Genomic DNA, 15,970 nt, shown 5'->3' with positions numbered 1-15,970 from the left:
CAAGCCCACAGATCGGGCAGCGACCCGTCTCATTCGGTCACATTGCAGCTGTGGAAACCTTGTGGGCAGAAACCCAGATTGACCCTATTGATGTCCCATTGCACATCGTTGAGACACCTCAAAGCCCTTTACAGAATATACGGTAAAGTGGATCGACAGTATATTTTGTGGGTGAAACACAGTGTCCCACAAGCATTCGTGGATTGGGTGACCCAATTTTTTGAGAGATTATTCCCCACAGAAACCGATGCACCAATCAACTAACAACTGGGTTCCCACTTATTGCTAGGTAAACAGAGGTGTGTGGAGTAAGGAAACCTGCCTAAGGAATCGAACCCGAGTCCTCTCGCATGCGAGGCGAGCGCTCTAACCACTAAGCTACAGGATTCCTAATCACCAAGATGGTGACACGGAGTGGTTGCCACATCAACAAGCCAGAATTTTAAAGGGGAATCTGATAGACGCATTAAGGTGACCTGAATTATTCACTGGATAGAGCAGAGTGTAAGGCAAGGCCCGTTACGCAAAAGATTTGAAAAGCACAATTTGCACATTTCACCCATAAAATATACAGTCAATTCACTTTACAGTGTATCCTCTCAATGATGTGATAATGCATGGATTATTATTATTGCCGGGGGGGAGGTGGGCTTGTGGGATTCTCCGTCACCAAACGTAGTTGAAGTAGAGTTAACTTCTGTTTAGAAAGGAGTTAGATAGAACCCTGAAGCTTGGAATAGTAAAGGGTGTGGGGGAACGAGTGAGCGAGCGAGCAGGAGAGTGGGTTAGAGTTGGTGGATCATGGAGAGATACCTACCGATGCAGACCTGATATTCTGCGCTGTAACATTCTGAGTTTATCGTTTGAACATCCACTTTGCTCTGCTCTGTTTGCTTTCAAATGGTCTCATGTTCAATGTAGTGACCGTATGTGTGACTGACACTGGACAGAGTCACTGGAGCTGGCGGGACAAGGATGAACATGAGTACTATCCCACAGCATTGAAATCACGTCACTGAAACTCCCATTGATGTTCCGCCAGCCCTAGCCTAGCCCAGCACCAGCCTAGCCCAGCCCTAGCCTAGCCCAGCACCAGCCTAGCCCAGCCCTAGCCTAGCCCAGCACCAGCCTGGCCCCAGCCGAGCACAGCTCCAGCCTAGCCCAGCCCTAGCCCAGCCCAGCACAGCCCAGTCTAGCCTAGCACAGACCGTCCTTGGTGGATTGTCCAGGCACCACTCATTTGTGTGGCAGGAGCCTTATACTAGTGACTGCGACATACTAGCAAGACCGAGGCTTGGACTAAACGGTTTGTGTGTAAAGTGTTGGCCGGTGTGTGATGGTGGGCTTGGGTGGGGGTGTATATTATTATTATAATCAGACATTTTGGAGCCACCCTCTGGACCCTGTTCTCCTGCCAAACACCACGAACCTGATTCGGTTGAAATCAAACCGAGAGTGGTGTCAGGATGGAGATCTCGGCTCCTGCCCCCCCCCCCCCCCCAACTGGTTACAACTCCTTCTGTAACTCACACGTCAATGGCACTGGATGTTTCTGACCTTTATACAGACGCAGTGCGTGGGCCCACGTTTGCTGCTCTGACGTTGGAGCTGGCAGTGATCAACCACAGCCCACACACTTATTAACAGCTTTGTCTGTAACAGGTACCACAACATTAAAAGGTCTAATTGAACGAGAAGTAATCCCGCCACTTAATCGAATCCACAGGATTTGAGGCAGGAACAAGGGAGGAAGCGAGGGGGGGGGCTGCACGGCGCTTAGTGTCCTCAGCCTCCGGTGAGATAGAAATCAATCCACCTGCCCTTTACGCAATCATTTCAATTACAACTGGAACAAATGCTGTGTGGCGTGCCTGGGAGGGATGGTTTAAAGGCAGTGTAATGGCACGGCTGAGGAATGGGAGCTTGTAACTAAGGCTAACAGGAGGGTGGACGACACGCGTTACTTTAGGAAATGCCGCTCAGTCTCTCAGGTGCCACTGTTCAAAGCGAGATCCTGTGGCAATATTAGAAACCAACCCAGAGTTTCCCTCTCCTGGTGTCCCGGCCGGCAATCTCTCGGATTTAGTTGTTCGCTAGCCACGTGGCTGATTGGGGGATGTTGCTGGGTGTGAAATAACTGCTGTGTTTGCCTATAAAATATCACACGACACTTGACAGGACCTACTGGAGAGCACTTTGAGGCGTCTCAAAGTGGTAAGGCGCTATAAAAATGTTTATTGTATTCTTAATCAGGACACCGCTGTGCGCAGTTGGCTGCCACGTTTCTCCCACAGAATGTACAGTCACTACACTTTACAGTATGTCCTGTGCAGCGCTTTGAGACGTCTCAATGTCGTGATTAGGCACTATATCAAATAGAAGGATTATTATTATTATTATTATCACTAATTCCTGAGCTCAGTGCTTCTCATCTTCCTGCTGAGGCGGTTAAGCTTATATAAGAACAACAAATTACATTACATTCAGAACGCAAAATACTGCAGATGCTGGAAATCTGAAACAAAAACAGAAGTCGCTGGGAACACTCAGCAGGCCTTGAAGGAGGCAAAGGAGGAAGTGAGGCCAAGGGACCGTGGGATGGACTTCCAGAGCGTAGGGGCAGAGAGGCTGAAAGCCCGGCCACGGATGGTAGGGCGGGTCGGGCGGGAGACATGGAGCAGCCGGAGCCTGATGAACGGAGGGAGCGGGCGGGTTGGTAGGGAGTCAGCAGGTCAGAGAGGGAGGAGGGGGCGAGGCCATGGATGGTCTTAACGGTGAGGACGAGGATTGAACTCGATCCTCTGGGGGACGGGGAGCCGGTGGAGTCGGGCGAGGGTGGGGGGGGGTGATGGGGTCACGGAGCCCTGGTGCGGAAGAGGACACGAGCTGCAGAGTTTTGATGATCTGCAGCTTGTGAAGGGAGGAGTTGGGAAGGCCGATGAGGACGGAGTTCCCTCAGTCGAGCACAGTGACGAATGTGCGGGTGAGGGTTTGGGCAGCCTGAGGGGTGAGGCAGTGGCGGAGTCTGGCAATGTTGCGGAGGTGGTGGTAGGCAGTGCCGGTCATGCCACGGTTGTGTGGGGAGAAAGGACAGTAAGCCGGGATCCGCAGAGATTTGTATGGAATCAGGATTTCTAACAAAGGGGGCGTGACGGGACAGGCTTAGCTCGAGCTGCTCGGCACAGAGCATGGTGAATGCGTGGCATGTGCTGCCCAGGCAGAGAGAGATCCCGTCAGCAAATTCAAGAGGGAATTAGATAGCTGTTTGGCCAGGAGCTCAGCGCGGGGGTAGGGAGACGGTGAAGGGGTTATGTTTAACTATAGCCAGACGCCCAGTACTGCTCTGTTCAGCCCCTGCGTGGTGCTGCTCTGTGTTACGTAGAGTGTATTGGATTTGTGGCCTTCGACGCCTTTTAGAGAGACGAACACAGGACTAGGAGTGATTCAGCCCCTCGAGCTTGTTCTGCCATTCTACTAGACCATGGCTGATCTGTAGCTTAACCCCATTATTATATAATCCGAATTGTAAGACTATGACTGTATTCAGATGTGAAATGTTTTTCCCAATCACACAGAGGTACATTAAGTATACATCAACCGGTCAGAACCAATCTCCCCCCCCCCCCCCCCCCCCCGCCACGCACCTGAAGTGGCCTGTGAATAAGCCCATCGAGAGCAGCGAGGATTGGCTGAGAGCAGGAAGGAGAGCACACAGCTGCGGTCTGTCTAACCTACCATTTCACAGGGAATTATTCACAGTGAAGTCTGCCATATGGTATGTTTCCCTGTCAGCCGGTAACGCTGCAGTTCGACCCGCCCTCCACTCAACCTCCCCTCCCCTCCCAGTGTTTGCAGACAAACACTGTGTGTCTGACACATCCACACATTGAAACCTTCAGCAGTTAATGCATTGTCAGCGATACTGCAGCTTTCTCATTGTGTGATTTTGGAGTAAGACCATCTCTGCCTCCTAATCGTATGTGGTCTGATCTCTGCACTCTCGTGGTTAGAGCACTCAACTTGCAAGTGAGAGGACCCGGGTTTGATTCCCGGTGCGAGGCCAAACCTTAGGCAAGTTTCCTTACTCCACACACCTCTGTTTACCTAGCAGTAAGTAGGAACTCGGTTGTTCATCAATTGGCGGATCGCTTTCCAGGAGTAATAATCTCTTCAAAAAAAGAATAATTATTTGGTCACTCAATCCACGACCCATTTCGCCCACAAAATACACAGTCAGTAATTATCGCGTCCAACTCGTTGTGAGACTTCACAAATCTGAGCGCTCATGTTAGAGATCCCGTCTTGCGATGCGAAAGGCAATGTAATTTTGTTGTGGTTGTTGTGATGGATTTCCTCCCCCTCACCTGTATGTTGTGGATGATAATAATAATAATAATCCTTGCATTTAATGTAATGGCAATTGCGCATAGCAGTGTCCTGCAAACAGTCATGGATTAGGTGACTAAATTCATATCAAAAAATTCTTATTATTACCCCTGGAAAAGGGATCCGACAATCGAATAATAACCAGGTTCCTACTTGCTGATAGATAAACAGAGGCGTGTGAAGTAAGAAAACTTGCCAAAGGTTTCACCCTGCCCGGGAATTGAACCCAGGTCCTCTCGCTTGCGAGGCGATTGCTCTAACTACTGAGCTGCAGGACTCCACAACATGCTGTAGACTGTAAATTTTACAATATGTTGTAGACAACAATGTACTGATTACAAAGCAGCATTGAGCTGCAATCTGAAATAGTTTCTCAATGGAAGACAGATGGAAGACGTGACACAATCCCTTTCAGAACGGGCTGAAACTTTAGTGGATGTGTGCGCAAAGCCATTGTACCAGAGAGGCAGCACAATGTTTAAAGCTAATTACTGTGATGCACCCAAGCAATCTCTCTATAGCCTCTTTATCTCTCTATAGCCCTGTCTCATTAACAGTGTCGACAGAAAGCCAGAGTGAGTATTCTGTCACGGCCTTTTTGTGAAACTCTGGATGAATTGACGTGTTTCAGAGCTGAATTAATGAACAGATCCAGTGGGTTATTTATTTCCTGCCCCTCAGTTATCCTGTTTGAGATAGTTTAACTCTGGAACTCTCCCTCAATCCCTCCGCCTTGCCCCGCCCTATCTTTGAATCCTCCCTAAAGACTTTCCTTTTTCATCGTGCTTACGGTCAGCTCCCTCTCCCCCTGGTTCGTTGTCAGGCTCCGCCACTGTGAAGCGCTCCGGGACCCAAGCCTGCACGAAGGGCACTGTGTAAATGCAAGTTGTTGTTGTTATTGTAATTTCATGGTCGCGTATTAAGGTCTTGTGCCCTGTGCCCCACAGAGGAGCCGGTTAGAGAACCATTCACGTCTCCAGCAACTTAACTAATATTAAATGGAGCCTTAAAAAAGTCCACAAAAACCATCAGGATATGTTTTGAGCTGACTGAATCGCTTGTACAAGGATTAACACACGCTTTGAGACGTCTCAACCACATGATGAGGCACTGTATCAAATGCAAGGATTATTATTATCATTACGTCATACTCAGGACCGATAGGAGGGCACCATCAGATTAATTCCAGGCAAATAAAGAGAGCGTCTTGAGTACCCGTCTGAGACATGGAATTAAATGTCCCTTTAAGCCATTGCTTCCCCCCCCCCGTTAAGTCGTTGAAATTTAATCTCCTAGAACTCGGAACAGAGTTGTGCATTGCCATGTCTCCTGGTCACTGAATGATTAATAATAAGAAGAATCCTTGCATTTGATGTACAACAAGTTGCATTTATATAGCGCCCCTCCCTCATGCCGGGTAGCGTCCCAGCGCGCTTAATTAACTCTTCGAGTCGTCTCAAAGCGCTTCACAGAATATACTGTGTGTTTCGTGGGTGAAATCACCCCCGCGTGGTATCCAACAAGTGACACATGGTTGATGTGTGTGTGTTCTGTGTGTTGTTGGCTGGCGGGGCAGGTGCTGAACACTAACATCCAGAACAGGAGCCCGAAGCCAGGCTCGTCCTTCCAGGAACAGGAGCTGGGATTCTTCCTGGAGACCGGGCTGCAGAGAGCGCACGTCATTTACTTCAAAAACGGGTAAGATGACGTTTACCGCTCGGAGCGTGTCTAACCCTGTGGAGCCCCGTAGCGTAGCGGTCAGAGCGCTCGACTCGCAAGCGACAGGAACCAGGTTCGATTCCCAGGCGGGACGAAACCTTAGGCGAGTTTCCTTTCTCCACACGCCCCAGCAGTAAGTAAGAACCCGGTTGACACCGAGACCAACTCAGTGAAAGGCAACAACAACGACAACTTGTATTTATATAGCATTCTCCACATTGGGCAGCGTCCCAAAGCGCTTAACGATGGCGGAGACTTCAGACATCGCCGGTCTTAGTTTCTGAGCGTTGACAGAGGAAGATGTTTAGCGAGGAGGGTTTGATTACTGTTAAACCTGTCTGGACACAACGATTATCCCCTTAGTGAGCAAATGGGATTCATCTGTATTGTGATGAACCGGTATTTAGAGGGGAGGAGGTTAAAAGCTGTAACTAATGGAATCATGTATAGCAAGCCCGTCGTAGAGTAAGGCGTGAAATAAGGCCAAGCCAAGGCACTAATGCAATTAACTGTCAGCGAAGGTGACAACCTGGGACTACTGATGAGCACTATCCTCTCACTGGCCACTCCCCACATAACCCCCACCTGCCCTTTCACTCTCTGATAAAGCAGCGTCTCAGAGGTAAGCGCTCACACGGCACAGGTCACCCACCGGGTATTAATGTGAGCGTCCCTGTAGAGTAGTGGTTAGAGGGCTCGCCTCACAAGCGAGAGGACCCGGGTTCGATTCCCGGGCGGGACAGGGCGAAACCTCAGGCAAGTTTCCTTACACACCTCTTTCTAACAAGCAGTAAGTAGGAACCCGGTTGTTAGCCGATTGGCAGATCGCTTTTACGGAGGTAATAATCCCTTCAAAAATCCTAATAGTGTGGTCACTCAATCCACGACTCTTTGTGGGACGCTACTGTGCGCAATTGGCTGCCGCGTTTCACCCACAAAATACACAGTCGATTCACTTTACTGTGTATCCTGTGAAGCGCTTTGAGACGTCTCAACGACGTGAAAAGGCGCTGTATCAAATGCAAGGATTATTATTATTATAGCAATGTGCACTTGCTGCTGGAAGAATCGTTTGTGTTTAGCGGAGGGGACACAGACAGGAATCTTGGATAAGTTCTCACTGCACAGAGAGGCTGTGCTATCCCGGCAGGAGAGGTCTGTATCCGAGCAGAGTAAACTTGCTCCCTTCCTCCCCCACACTGACCACAGTGGCCATTGACGCATATGTGTTGCTCCTCTACAGGCACAGGCACTTTTGGGTGTTACAGTGCCTGACTTCTCTACACATTGTATTTCAGGATGAATCTATGGCAAGATACACAGTACGTACCCACCGAGGGGCAAAGCGATTGTTTAGTCAACAATTCCTCACTGTCAATAAAGACTCCAATTCCATCACTGGATCCCAGCGAGGGCGAGATTAGGGCCTCCCACGTCCGCACTTTAAAGGGAGGTGGACACTTGGGAAGTAAGGGAACGGAGAAAATTTGGATAAATTTGGATTCAAATATCCATTGCCATGATCTAATGATCTGACGGGTCAGGCTTGACAGGTGAACAACCTCCTCTTGTCCCTATCTATAATTACAGCTCTACATCATGGTTCCTGGTGTCAACTACTGCACACGGTAACTGACCCCATGGAATCCTGAAAGGGGTTTGATTTTTACCCCACTACCTTTTGTTCCTTTAAAGGCTTTAATTTGAAGTCAGGAGGTGATGTGGGTGGGGCTTTATGTTTAGGAGAGATCAGTTCATAAAGTAAAAGGTTCAACCATTGGGAACGATCAGAATATCTCTCAATCGTTACATCAGAGCGAGCAACAACAACAGCCTTTACACAGCGTCCCTCACGCAGTGTAGCGCCCCAGAGCGCTTGACAGTGGCGGTGCACGATGACGATGCGGGGGGGGAGGTGGGGGCGGTGACGCCGGCTCGTCATCGTGCACCGCACGGTCGCAGAAGAAGGTCTTCAGATGGGGAAGGAGGGGGCAAGTGGAGGGATAGAGGAAAAGCTTGGGGTCGTAGCGGCCGAAAGTGCAGCCGCTGATGGGTGAAACAGAGGGCACGAGGGACACGCTGGGGGCCGGAGCCAGTCGAGCGGAGGCAGAGGGTAGTGGGTTGGGGTGTGACAGAAAGCGTGCAATCCAGTGATGGGAAACAGGTTGCAGTCTTTGATTGTTCTGTTGTTCAGTGTTTGTTCCCTCAAGAACGCCTTTGTATTTTCCTAAACTAGACATTGATTTAGACAATACCTCTTCTGTGCTCGTCAGCCCTCCCCCAGTCTGTGACTTCCACGTTTGTGTCAGCGCAGATTAGCTGCTGTTTCCCTTATAGAGCAGAAACAACACCACACAAATGTGCGTCTCTGCCCATGATTCTCCTCGCTCTGCTGCCTCGGGAGTGGTATTGGTGTTCAAAGTTCACCGTGAGCCGATGTGTCTGTCGTGGCTTTAATTGGCATCGGATGTTTATGTAATTATCAGCTGCGAGTGGAGTGAGCAAAGTTGAAGTCCTCAGACTTATCCATGTACCATGTGCGTTCACAGGGCTCTACTCTGTCACTCAACACTACAGGCAGCTGAGCGCCAGGCACTGGCTACTTAAGATAATATTAATCTCTGTGTTTGATCCTGGACCAAAAAACATTGAGATATCTCAAAGTAATTCACGGGGAATTACTGTCAAGTATAGTGACTATATCAACAGGCAAACGCAGCAGCCAAGCTGTGCAGTAAATGGCGAATTAATCCAGAGGATTGTTGGCCAGGACTTCAGGAGGAACTCCCTGTTCTTTTACAATGGTGTCATAGATTTCTAAGGTCTGCCTGGACTGGATTTCAGGCATGTTTTGGGTACGTGCTGGGGTTGTCACTGTTTCCCAGGGAGCTGGAGGCAGATCTGAACAGCGGCATCCAAAACAGCCAAACACAAGATGTTCTCTCTCTCACTGCTTGGGCCAAAGAGGGCAACGAGAGCAACAACAACTTGCATTTGCACAGTGCCCCTCACGCAGGGTAGCGTCCCAGAGCGCTTGACCGTGGCTGAGCAGGACGCCAAACCGGGGAAGGGAGGTGACTGTAAGCACGGTCAAAGAGGAAGGTCTTCAGGTTCAACCTGAAGATGGGAAAGGAAGGGGCAAGGCGGAGGGGAGTTCCAGAGTGTCGGGGCGTGGCGGCTGAAAGCATGGCCACCGACGGTGGAACGGAGGGCACGAGGGACAAGCAGGAGCTGGAGCCAGTCGAGCGGAGGCAGCAGGTTGTGCGTTGGGGGGTGAGCAGGTCAGAGAGGAAGGGAGGTCCCAGGGCATGAAGGGATTTGAAAACGAGTGTGAGGATCTTGAAATCGATCCGTTCGGTGATATTGACAACAGGAAAGAGTTTCAGTTCTTCAGTTCTTTGTAGTAACGGTTGATAATGAGTTTAGATGGCGGAGAAAGCTGGGTAATGTGAAGTTGCCGCTCGGCCTATTGACATGTTGCCAATGGGGCCCCTTTGTATTTGTGCTCCTTTACCTCCCTCTCGCCTTGTGTTTGAGTGAAGCCTCTCGCTGATGTGCTCTCTTCCCCGCTCTCAGCCGCGCTAACCCGGCAACATTGTGTTCACACAGAAACTTGACCAGGGGAGTCGGGCGTTTCCGAGAGATCCTGAGAGCGGTGGAGACCAGGACAACCCAGAACCTGCGGATGGTAGGTCACCAAACCCTGCCTGGGGCTGGTGGGGTGTGGGGGGGTGGTGCGCGAGGGAGGTTAAGGTACCACTGACTCGCGCTCCCCTCACTAATAAATGATATGTCTCAAAGCACTTCACAGGATATACTGTAAAGTGAATTGACTGTATATTTTGTGGGCAAAACGCAGCAGCCAATTGCGCACAGCAGCGTCCCCACAAACAGTTGTGGATTGAGTGACCAAATTAATAATTTTATTGAAGGGATTATTACCCCCTGGAAAAGCAACCCGCCAATCGACTAACAACCGGGTTACCACTTACTGCTTGGTAAACAGAGGCGTGTGGAGTAAGGAAACTTGCCTAACCTGCCCGGGAATCGAACCCGGGTCCTCTCACTTGCGAGCGCGCTGACCATTATGCTACGAGACTCCACTAGTTTTCGCAAGACAATCTAGAGATTTTCAGCCTTGAAAGAAACATCTCAGAGAGGAGCAGAACAGGACGTTCAATATTATGAGAAGGGATTTCAAGACAGAGACCAGGAAGTGTCTCTTTCCTCAAAGGGGCAGTGGGCAGCTGAGCACAGGTTTAGCAGGTGGAGAGGTTGAGGTCAGAACGTTTAGGTTTTATTTAAGGAAAGTGGGAATTTGAGCAGAATGTCTGAAGGGCTTTGTTTATCCGAACTTCCCTTGTGATCGTATGACTCCTGTAGAGGAGTCCTGTAGCGTAGTGCTTAGCACGCTCGCCTCGCAAACGAGAGGGTGTGGATTTGATTCCCGGGCAGGAGCAAAACCTTGGGCACGTTTCCTTACTCCACGCGCCTTTGTTTACTAGCAGTAAGAAGGAACCCGGTTGTTAATCGATTGCGGATTGCTTTCCGGGGGCAATAATCCCTTTAAATAAATAATAATAATAATAATAATTTGGTCACTCAATCCACGACTGTTTTGAGCGATTGGCTGCCGCGTTTCGCCTACAAAATACGCAGTCACCACACTTCAGTCTATTCTGTGAAGTGCTTTGGGACATCGTGACAATGTGATAAGGCGCTCTATCGAAATGCAGGGATTATTATTATCATTATTACTATTATCATTAGGATTCCCTGCTCCTGCTTCTGTGTTGCCCTGGGAATGTTTCGGTGCCTTATTAAATTGCTGTTTTTTTTCCCCCTGTGCAGACGATCGCCCGGCAGCTGGCAGAGATCCTGCTACGGGGAATGTGTGAGCAGAGTTACTGGAACCCGCTGGAAGATCCCCCCCAGCACTCCCCGCTGGATGACCCTTCACAGCAATGCTGCAACCTGAAGCCGCGAGCCATCACCCGGAAGCCCAGAGTGTACATGGGAGACAGGCAAGTGGCTGTCACAGGGGCTGGGGCACCGTGTGTGACAAGCGCACCTACCCACTCTCATCAGCTTTGCAAAGGACACCTTGTGTACAGCCTACCTGTGTGTCACGTCCCAATCCGAATTTAGTGCTGCGCAGTATTTAGCCAGCCCTGGCACTGTGTCTGGGCTCTTGTTAAACCAGAGTCCTGTAACTTAGTGGTTAGCGAGCTTGCCTCGCAAGCGAGAGGACCCGGGTCAGGACGAAACCTTAGGCAAGTTTCCTTACTCCACACGCACACCTGTGTACCCAGCAATAAGTAGGAACCCAGTGATTAATCCAGTGACTGTTTGTGGGTCGCTGCTGTGTGCAATTGGTGATCGCGTTCGCCCACAAAATATACAGTCAATTCACTTCACAGAACAACAATAAATTGTACTTACACAGCGCCTTTCACATTGGGAACACGTCCCAAGGTGCTTGACAGTCGAGAGTTTGCCCCCGAGTTTGGGGAGGGTTGGATTTGGGAGTGGGGGGTGGGGGCTAATGGCACCGGAACAAAAGTGAATCATCCGTGAGGATGATTATTGTTAGGAAGCTGCTTAATACGGCTTCTGTTTGCTGCAGTTCGCAATCCCGAGCTGCTCTTTAAAGCCTATGAATCCTGGGTCCCAGACGGTTTAACTAATTAAAGCGGTCTAAATCCCAGTAACAGCAAAGCAGCAGGAAACATTGTGCTGCTTTGATCGTTAGCTCTCTGGCTTCTCCTCTGGGCAGCTCTCTCCTGAGACGCTGGCCTCTGGGTTAGCGATCACAGCTCCACAACTGAGCCAGGCTGATCGGCTTAGGAACCTGTATTTCCCGAGATGTCTCCTCTCCTGATCTGATTGCAACAAATTGGAATATGCCTGCTAACTCTCAGCCTTACGATTACTGCACAGCCCATCGTGTCTGTGCTGGTGCTCGTGCTCGCTCCCCCACTGGAGCTCTCTACTCTAACCTCATTCCCTCCTTCGCCCCGTCATGTCTGTGCTGGTGCTTGCTTCCCCCCATGGCTCCAGCTGTCACCTCCAGCCCCCCAGCTCAGTGACACGAACGGTGGTCTTCTTAACAGAATCAAATAAATAGGACCAAGCCATCAATAACCAACACCGAATAGAGCACCCGTATAGTGGATGTATTCGATCAAAAATTTGCAGGGCTGTGGGGAAAGAGCATGAGACTGGAACTAGTTGGAAAACTCCTTCAAAGACCCAGCACAGGCACTATCGATGGGCCGAAAGGCCTTACATGCTATGCTGTAGGATTCGATGAATCATGTATTCCTATCACATCAAAACATCAGCCTTCATTGGTAATGGCTGGCACGGGTAAGGACTCTCTTTTGCCTACAAATACAGTCACTCCATGTGACAGCAGTCACCTGGGGACGTGTCAATCTGCCCAGGGAAGTCCTTTGCTTCTCGATGCCTGTGGTGAGAGTGTGGGGGTGTTTGTCAGATGAGGTGAAATAATAAGATCCCGGCACTGCCTCTTCTCCCAGCTCGGGCAAACCGTTAATGATGGCTCTGTTTCCTCTTCTCGTTCCAGCATTTTCTGTCCTCAGGAAAATACCGAGGAGGCGCTGTTACTGTTGCTCATCAGCGAGTCCATGGTAAGGGCCAGGCTCTGAGCTCACGGTTGACATCTCAGGCAGTTAATTGTCCCTGTGGATAGCATTTCCTGATACATGAGAGCAAGCGGACAGCCGCTGGGAAACAAAGCTTCGCTGATAAATTCTGCGCTTCAGCTCTGACAGGCAATGCTGGGCTGTGGATACCGAGCACTTTAAATTAAACCCTCAGCGACAGCAAAGCTCTCCAGTTCAACCCCCACCCCCCCCACCCCGCCGCCACAGCTCTACACTGCCGTTCGGTTCTGTTATTGTACCCACACAGTGAAGGGGGCTTGTGGTCGGGTGATGTTGTCCCACATACACACGCAAAAAAATGCATACACACTCACTTACAGACAGGCGCATACGCTTATATGTCCACACACGTACACCCACATGGTCTCGGTAGCCGGGCTTCACTATGATTCACTTTATAAACAGGCGCTGTGTAAAACGAGGAGAAGTGAACGGCAGCGCTGAGCGGGGTTTAAAGAAGGGTAACGTGACCCACTTGTTGCCAATGGACGAAGCCAGTGGTGGATGTTGCAAGCGTCAAGCGTGTGTGATGTGAGGGCCTCCCCATCAGCCAGGAAATGCGCTGTCAAACACCTACTACATCTTACTAGTTCCTAATTCATTTCAATGGGTTTAAAGACCGGTGGGTGGGAGATGTTGGAGCTAACTTGCTCGCTCGTCCTGTCTGTGTCTCTGCTGGACTCGTGCTGCGAGTGGAGTCCTGTAAGCTCAGTGGTTAGAGCCCTCGCCTCACAAGCGAGAGGACCCGCGTTCGATTCCTGGGCAGGGGGCGAAACGTTGGACAATTTTCCTTACTCCACATGCTTCTGTATACCTGCAGTTAAGTAGGAACCCGGTTGTTAGTCAATTGATGGATCACTTTTCCAGGGGTAATAATCCTTTCAAAAAAATAATTAATTTTGGTCATCAATCCACAACTGTTTGTGTGCTGTGCGCAATTGGCTGCCCACAAAACACACAGTCACTACACTTTACAATATATTCTGTGGAAGCGCTTTGAGACGTCTGCACGACATGATAAGACGCTATATCGAACACAAGGATTATTTTATATTGCTCTGTGTGTGGTTCCAGGCTAACAGGGACGCAGTGCTGAGCAGAATCCCGGAGCACAACAGCGACCGTCTGGTCAGCTTGCAAAGCGCTTCCATCGTCTACGATCTCCTGACCATCGCCCTGGGCAGACGAGGGCAATACGAAATGCTGTCCGAGGTGGGTGTGGCTCTACACTTTCTCCCCAATCCCCTTCACATTCTCACTCCTTCCCCTTTTCTCTCACTTTTCCCTTTCTCACTATTTTTGCTCCCCAGTTTCGCCCCCAAAACGTACAGTCACTTTACTGTGAAGTGAAGACATCATGAAGACGCGATAAGGCGCTGTGTTAAATGCAAAATGCAAAAATTATTATTATTTTGCACTCTTGTCTTTTTCTATTCGGATTTCTCTCTCAGCCCCTGTGTGTCCGTCTCTCTCTCTCTCTCTAACGGTTTATTGCTCTCGATCCATCGGTCTATTTTGCTATATCTCAAGACAGTTTGTCCTTGTCTTGCTCTCCCGCACTGGCACACACCTCTTGCACTGGTTCCTGTTTTGCTCTCTGCAGAAGAACAAGGTAGCCAACAAGTCGATAACAGTATCAACTCTAAAGACAGGAACCTTTAACATTAATGCAAATGCTGAGAGTGTTCGCTCTCGTACAGAGACTGAGCAATTGAGAGCTGCATTTTCCTGACCTATCGCCAACCTATTATTACGTCAAATAAGATTAAATTCCTTTTGATGTGCCACTGGGTGTGTGTAAAACGATTTCACTGCATCAAAGCAGTCCTTCGATCTCCAGCTAAGGCTGGGAATGGTGTGTGCAACCAATGATTTTTCTTATAATCCTTGCCTTTGATACAGCACCTCATCACGTCGTTAAGACATCTAAAAGCGCTTCGCAGAATATACTGCAAAGTGGAGTGTGTGTTTTGTGGGTGAATCGATCACACCCAGGCTCGTCTTTTTATAGAAATAAAAGGGAAAAAGGCGGGGGGCGGGGAGGCGGGGGAACAGATCACTTTAGTTTTTTAATTTAAACAAACTGTGAAGTTATTAGACAGAGCAGTGACATTTCATTGTAATCTGCAAAATATTAATAAGCCAGCCATTGCCTCTGATAGGCCATGCGCGTTTTATCAGTGAGTAAATGGCTTAAATTATTTCTAGCAGATTGTTTTATTAGAATTTAACGGTTATAAAAATGTGTTACTTTTCTAAGACTTGAAACCTGACTCCCCTTTTCCTCTCTTCCCCCCCCCCCATCCCTCCCCTCCTCACATCCCACCCTGTTGACTCCTGTGGTAGAATGATCCTCAGACAGTCCAGCTCTCTGAGCGTCAGCCTGTAGTCAATGCGCTCAAAGTCCCAATCCGCAGAATATTCATGGTTTAATCTTAATATTTGGAGTCCTGCAGCATAGTGGTTGGTCAGCGCACTCACCTCACACGCGAGAGGACCCGGGTTCGATTCCCGGGTCCAGTGAAACCTTAGGCAAGTTTCGTTTCTCCACACACACGCCTTTTTACCTAGCAGTAGGAACCCGGTTGTTATTCGATCGGCGGATCGCTTTCCATGGGGTAATGATCCCCTCCACTCCCCCCCAAAAAATGTGGTCACTCAATCCATGATTGTGGGACACTGCTGTGTGGAATTGGCTGCTGCATTTCGCCCACAAAATACATAGACAATCCACGTTCCAATATAATTCTGTGAATATGTCAGAAATGTTGTGAAGCGCTTTGAGACTTCTCGATGTTTTAGGATCTGCATCCACTGCGAGGATTGTTGTTGTTTTTGCTGAGACAGTGTCTGGACATCGCTGTATAATGGAACATCAATGCCGTCTAATTTCATCATTGGCAAATTACTCTGACCTTTACTTGACTCTGCGAGTAATCGCTTCTAACCTGTAACCAGCGCTGTTCAGTCATGGCTGTTATCTGTCATTTTTGTCCTTAATCCCTCGGGATTTAAAGGGGATGTGGGTTTTAATCATGATTGTTAGTGTGTGATCTCCAAAGAGCTTTATCCAGATTTTAGGCAGAGTGAGGGTTTTTTTTTCTGTCTCAGATGTGTTTTTGCAGCCTATCTCTTGAATTAAATCTTTTATTCCCATTGCTCACTAGTACCATCAG

At 49.2% G+C, this 15,970-nt stretch overlaps 1 protein-coding gene across 1 annotated transcript in view; it reads left to right on the top strand.

Moving 5' to 3' along the window:
- ttc7b (tetratricopeptide repeat domain 7B) overlaps positions 1–15,970 on the top strand; it is a 72,075-nt gene that overhangs the window by 11,643 nt on the left and 44,462 nt on the right. Inside the window, exons 5-9 of the mRNA XM_042337957.1 lie at positions 5,963–6,084; positions 9,715–9,793; positions 10,957–11,129; positions 12,695–12,758; positions 13,869–14,006. Coding sequence (XP_042193891.1) covers positions 5,963–6,084; positions 9,715–9,793; positions 10,957–11,129; positions 12,695–12,758; positions 13,869–14,006 — 576 coding nt within the window. The remainder of the gene's footprint in view (positions 1–5,962; positions 6,085–9,714; positions 9,794–10,956; positions 11,130–12,694; positions 12,759–13,868; positions 14,007–15,970) is intronic.

This window comes from Callorhinchus milii, unplaced genomic scaffold, assembly GCF_018977255.1.
Source record: "Callorhinchus milii isolate IMCB2004 unplaced genomic scaffold, IMCB_Cmil_1.0 Scaffold9, whole genome shotgun sequence".
NCBI classification, from domain to species: Eukaryota; Metazoa; Chordata; class Chondrichthyes; order Chimaeriformes; family Callorhinchidae; genus Callorhinchus; species Callorhinchus milii.
This window is presented reverse-complemented; position numbering and strand designations above follow the sequence as displayed.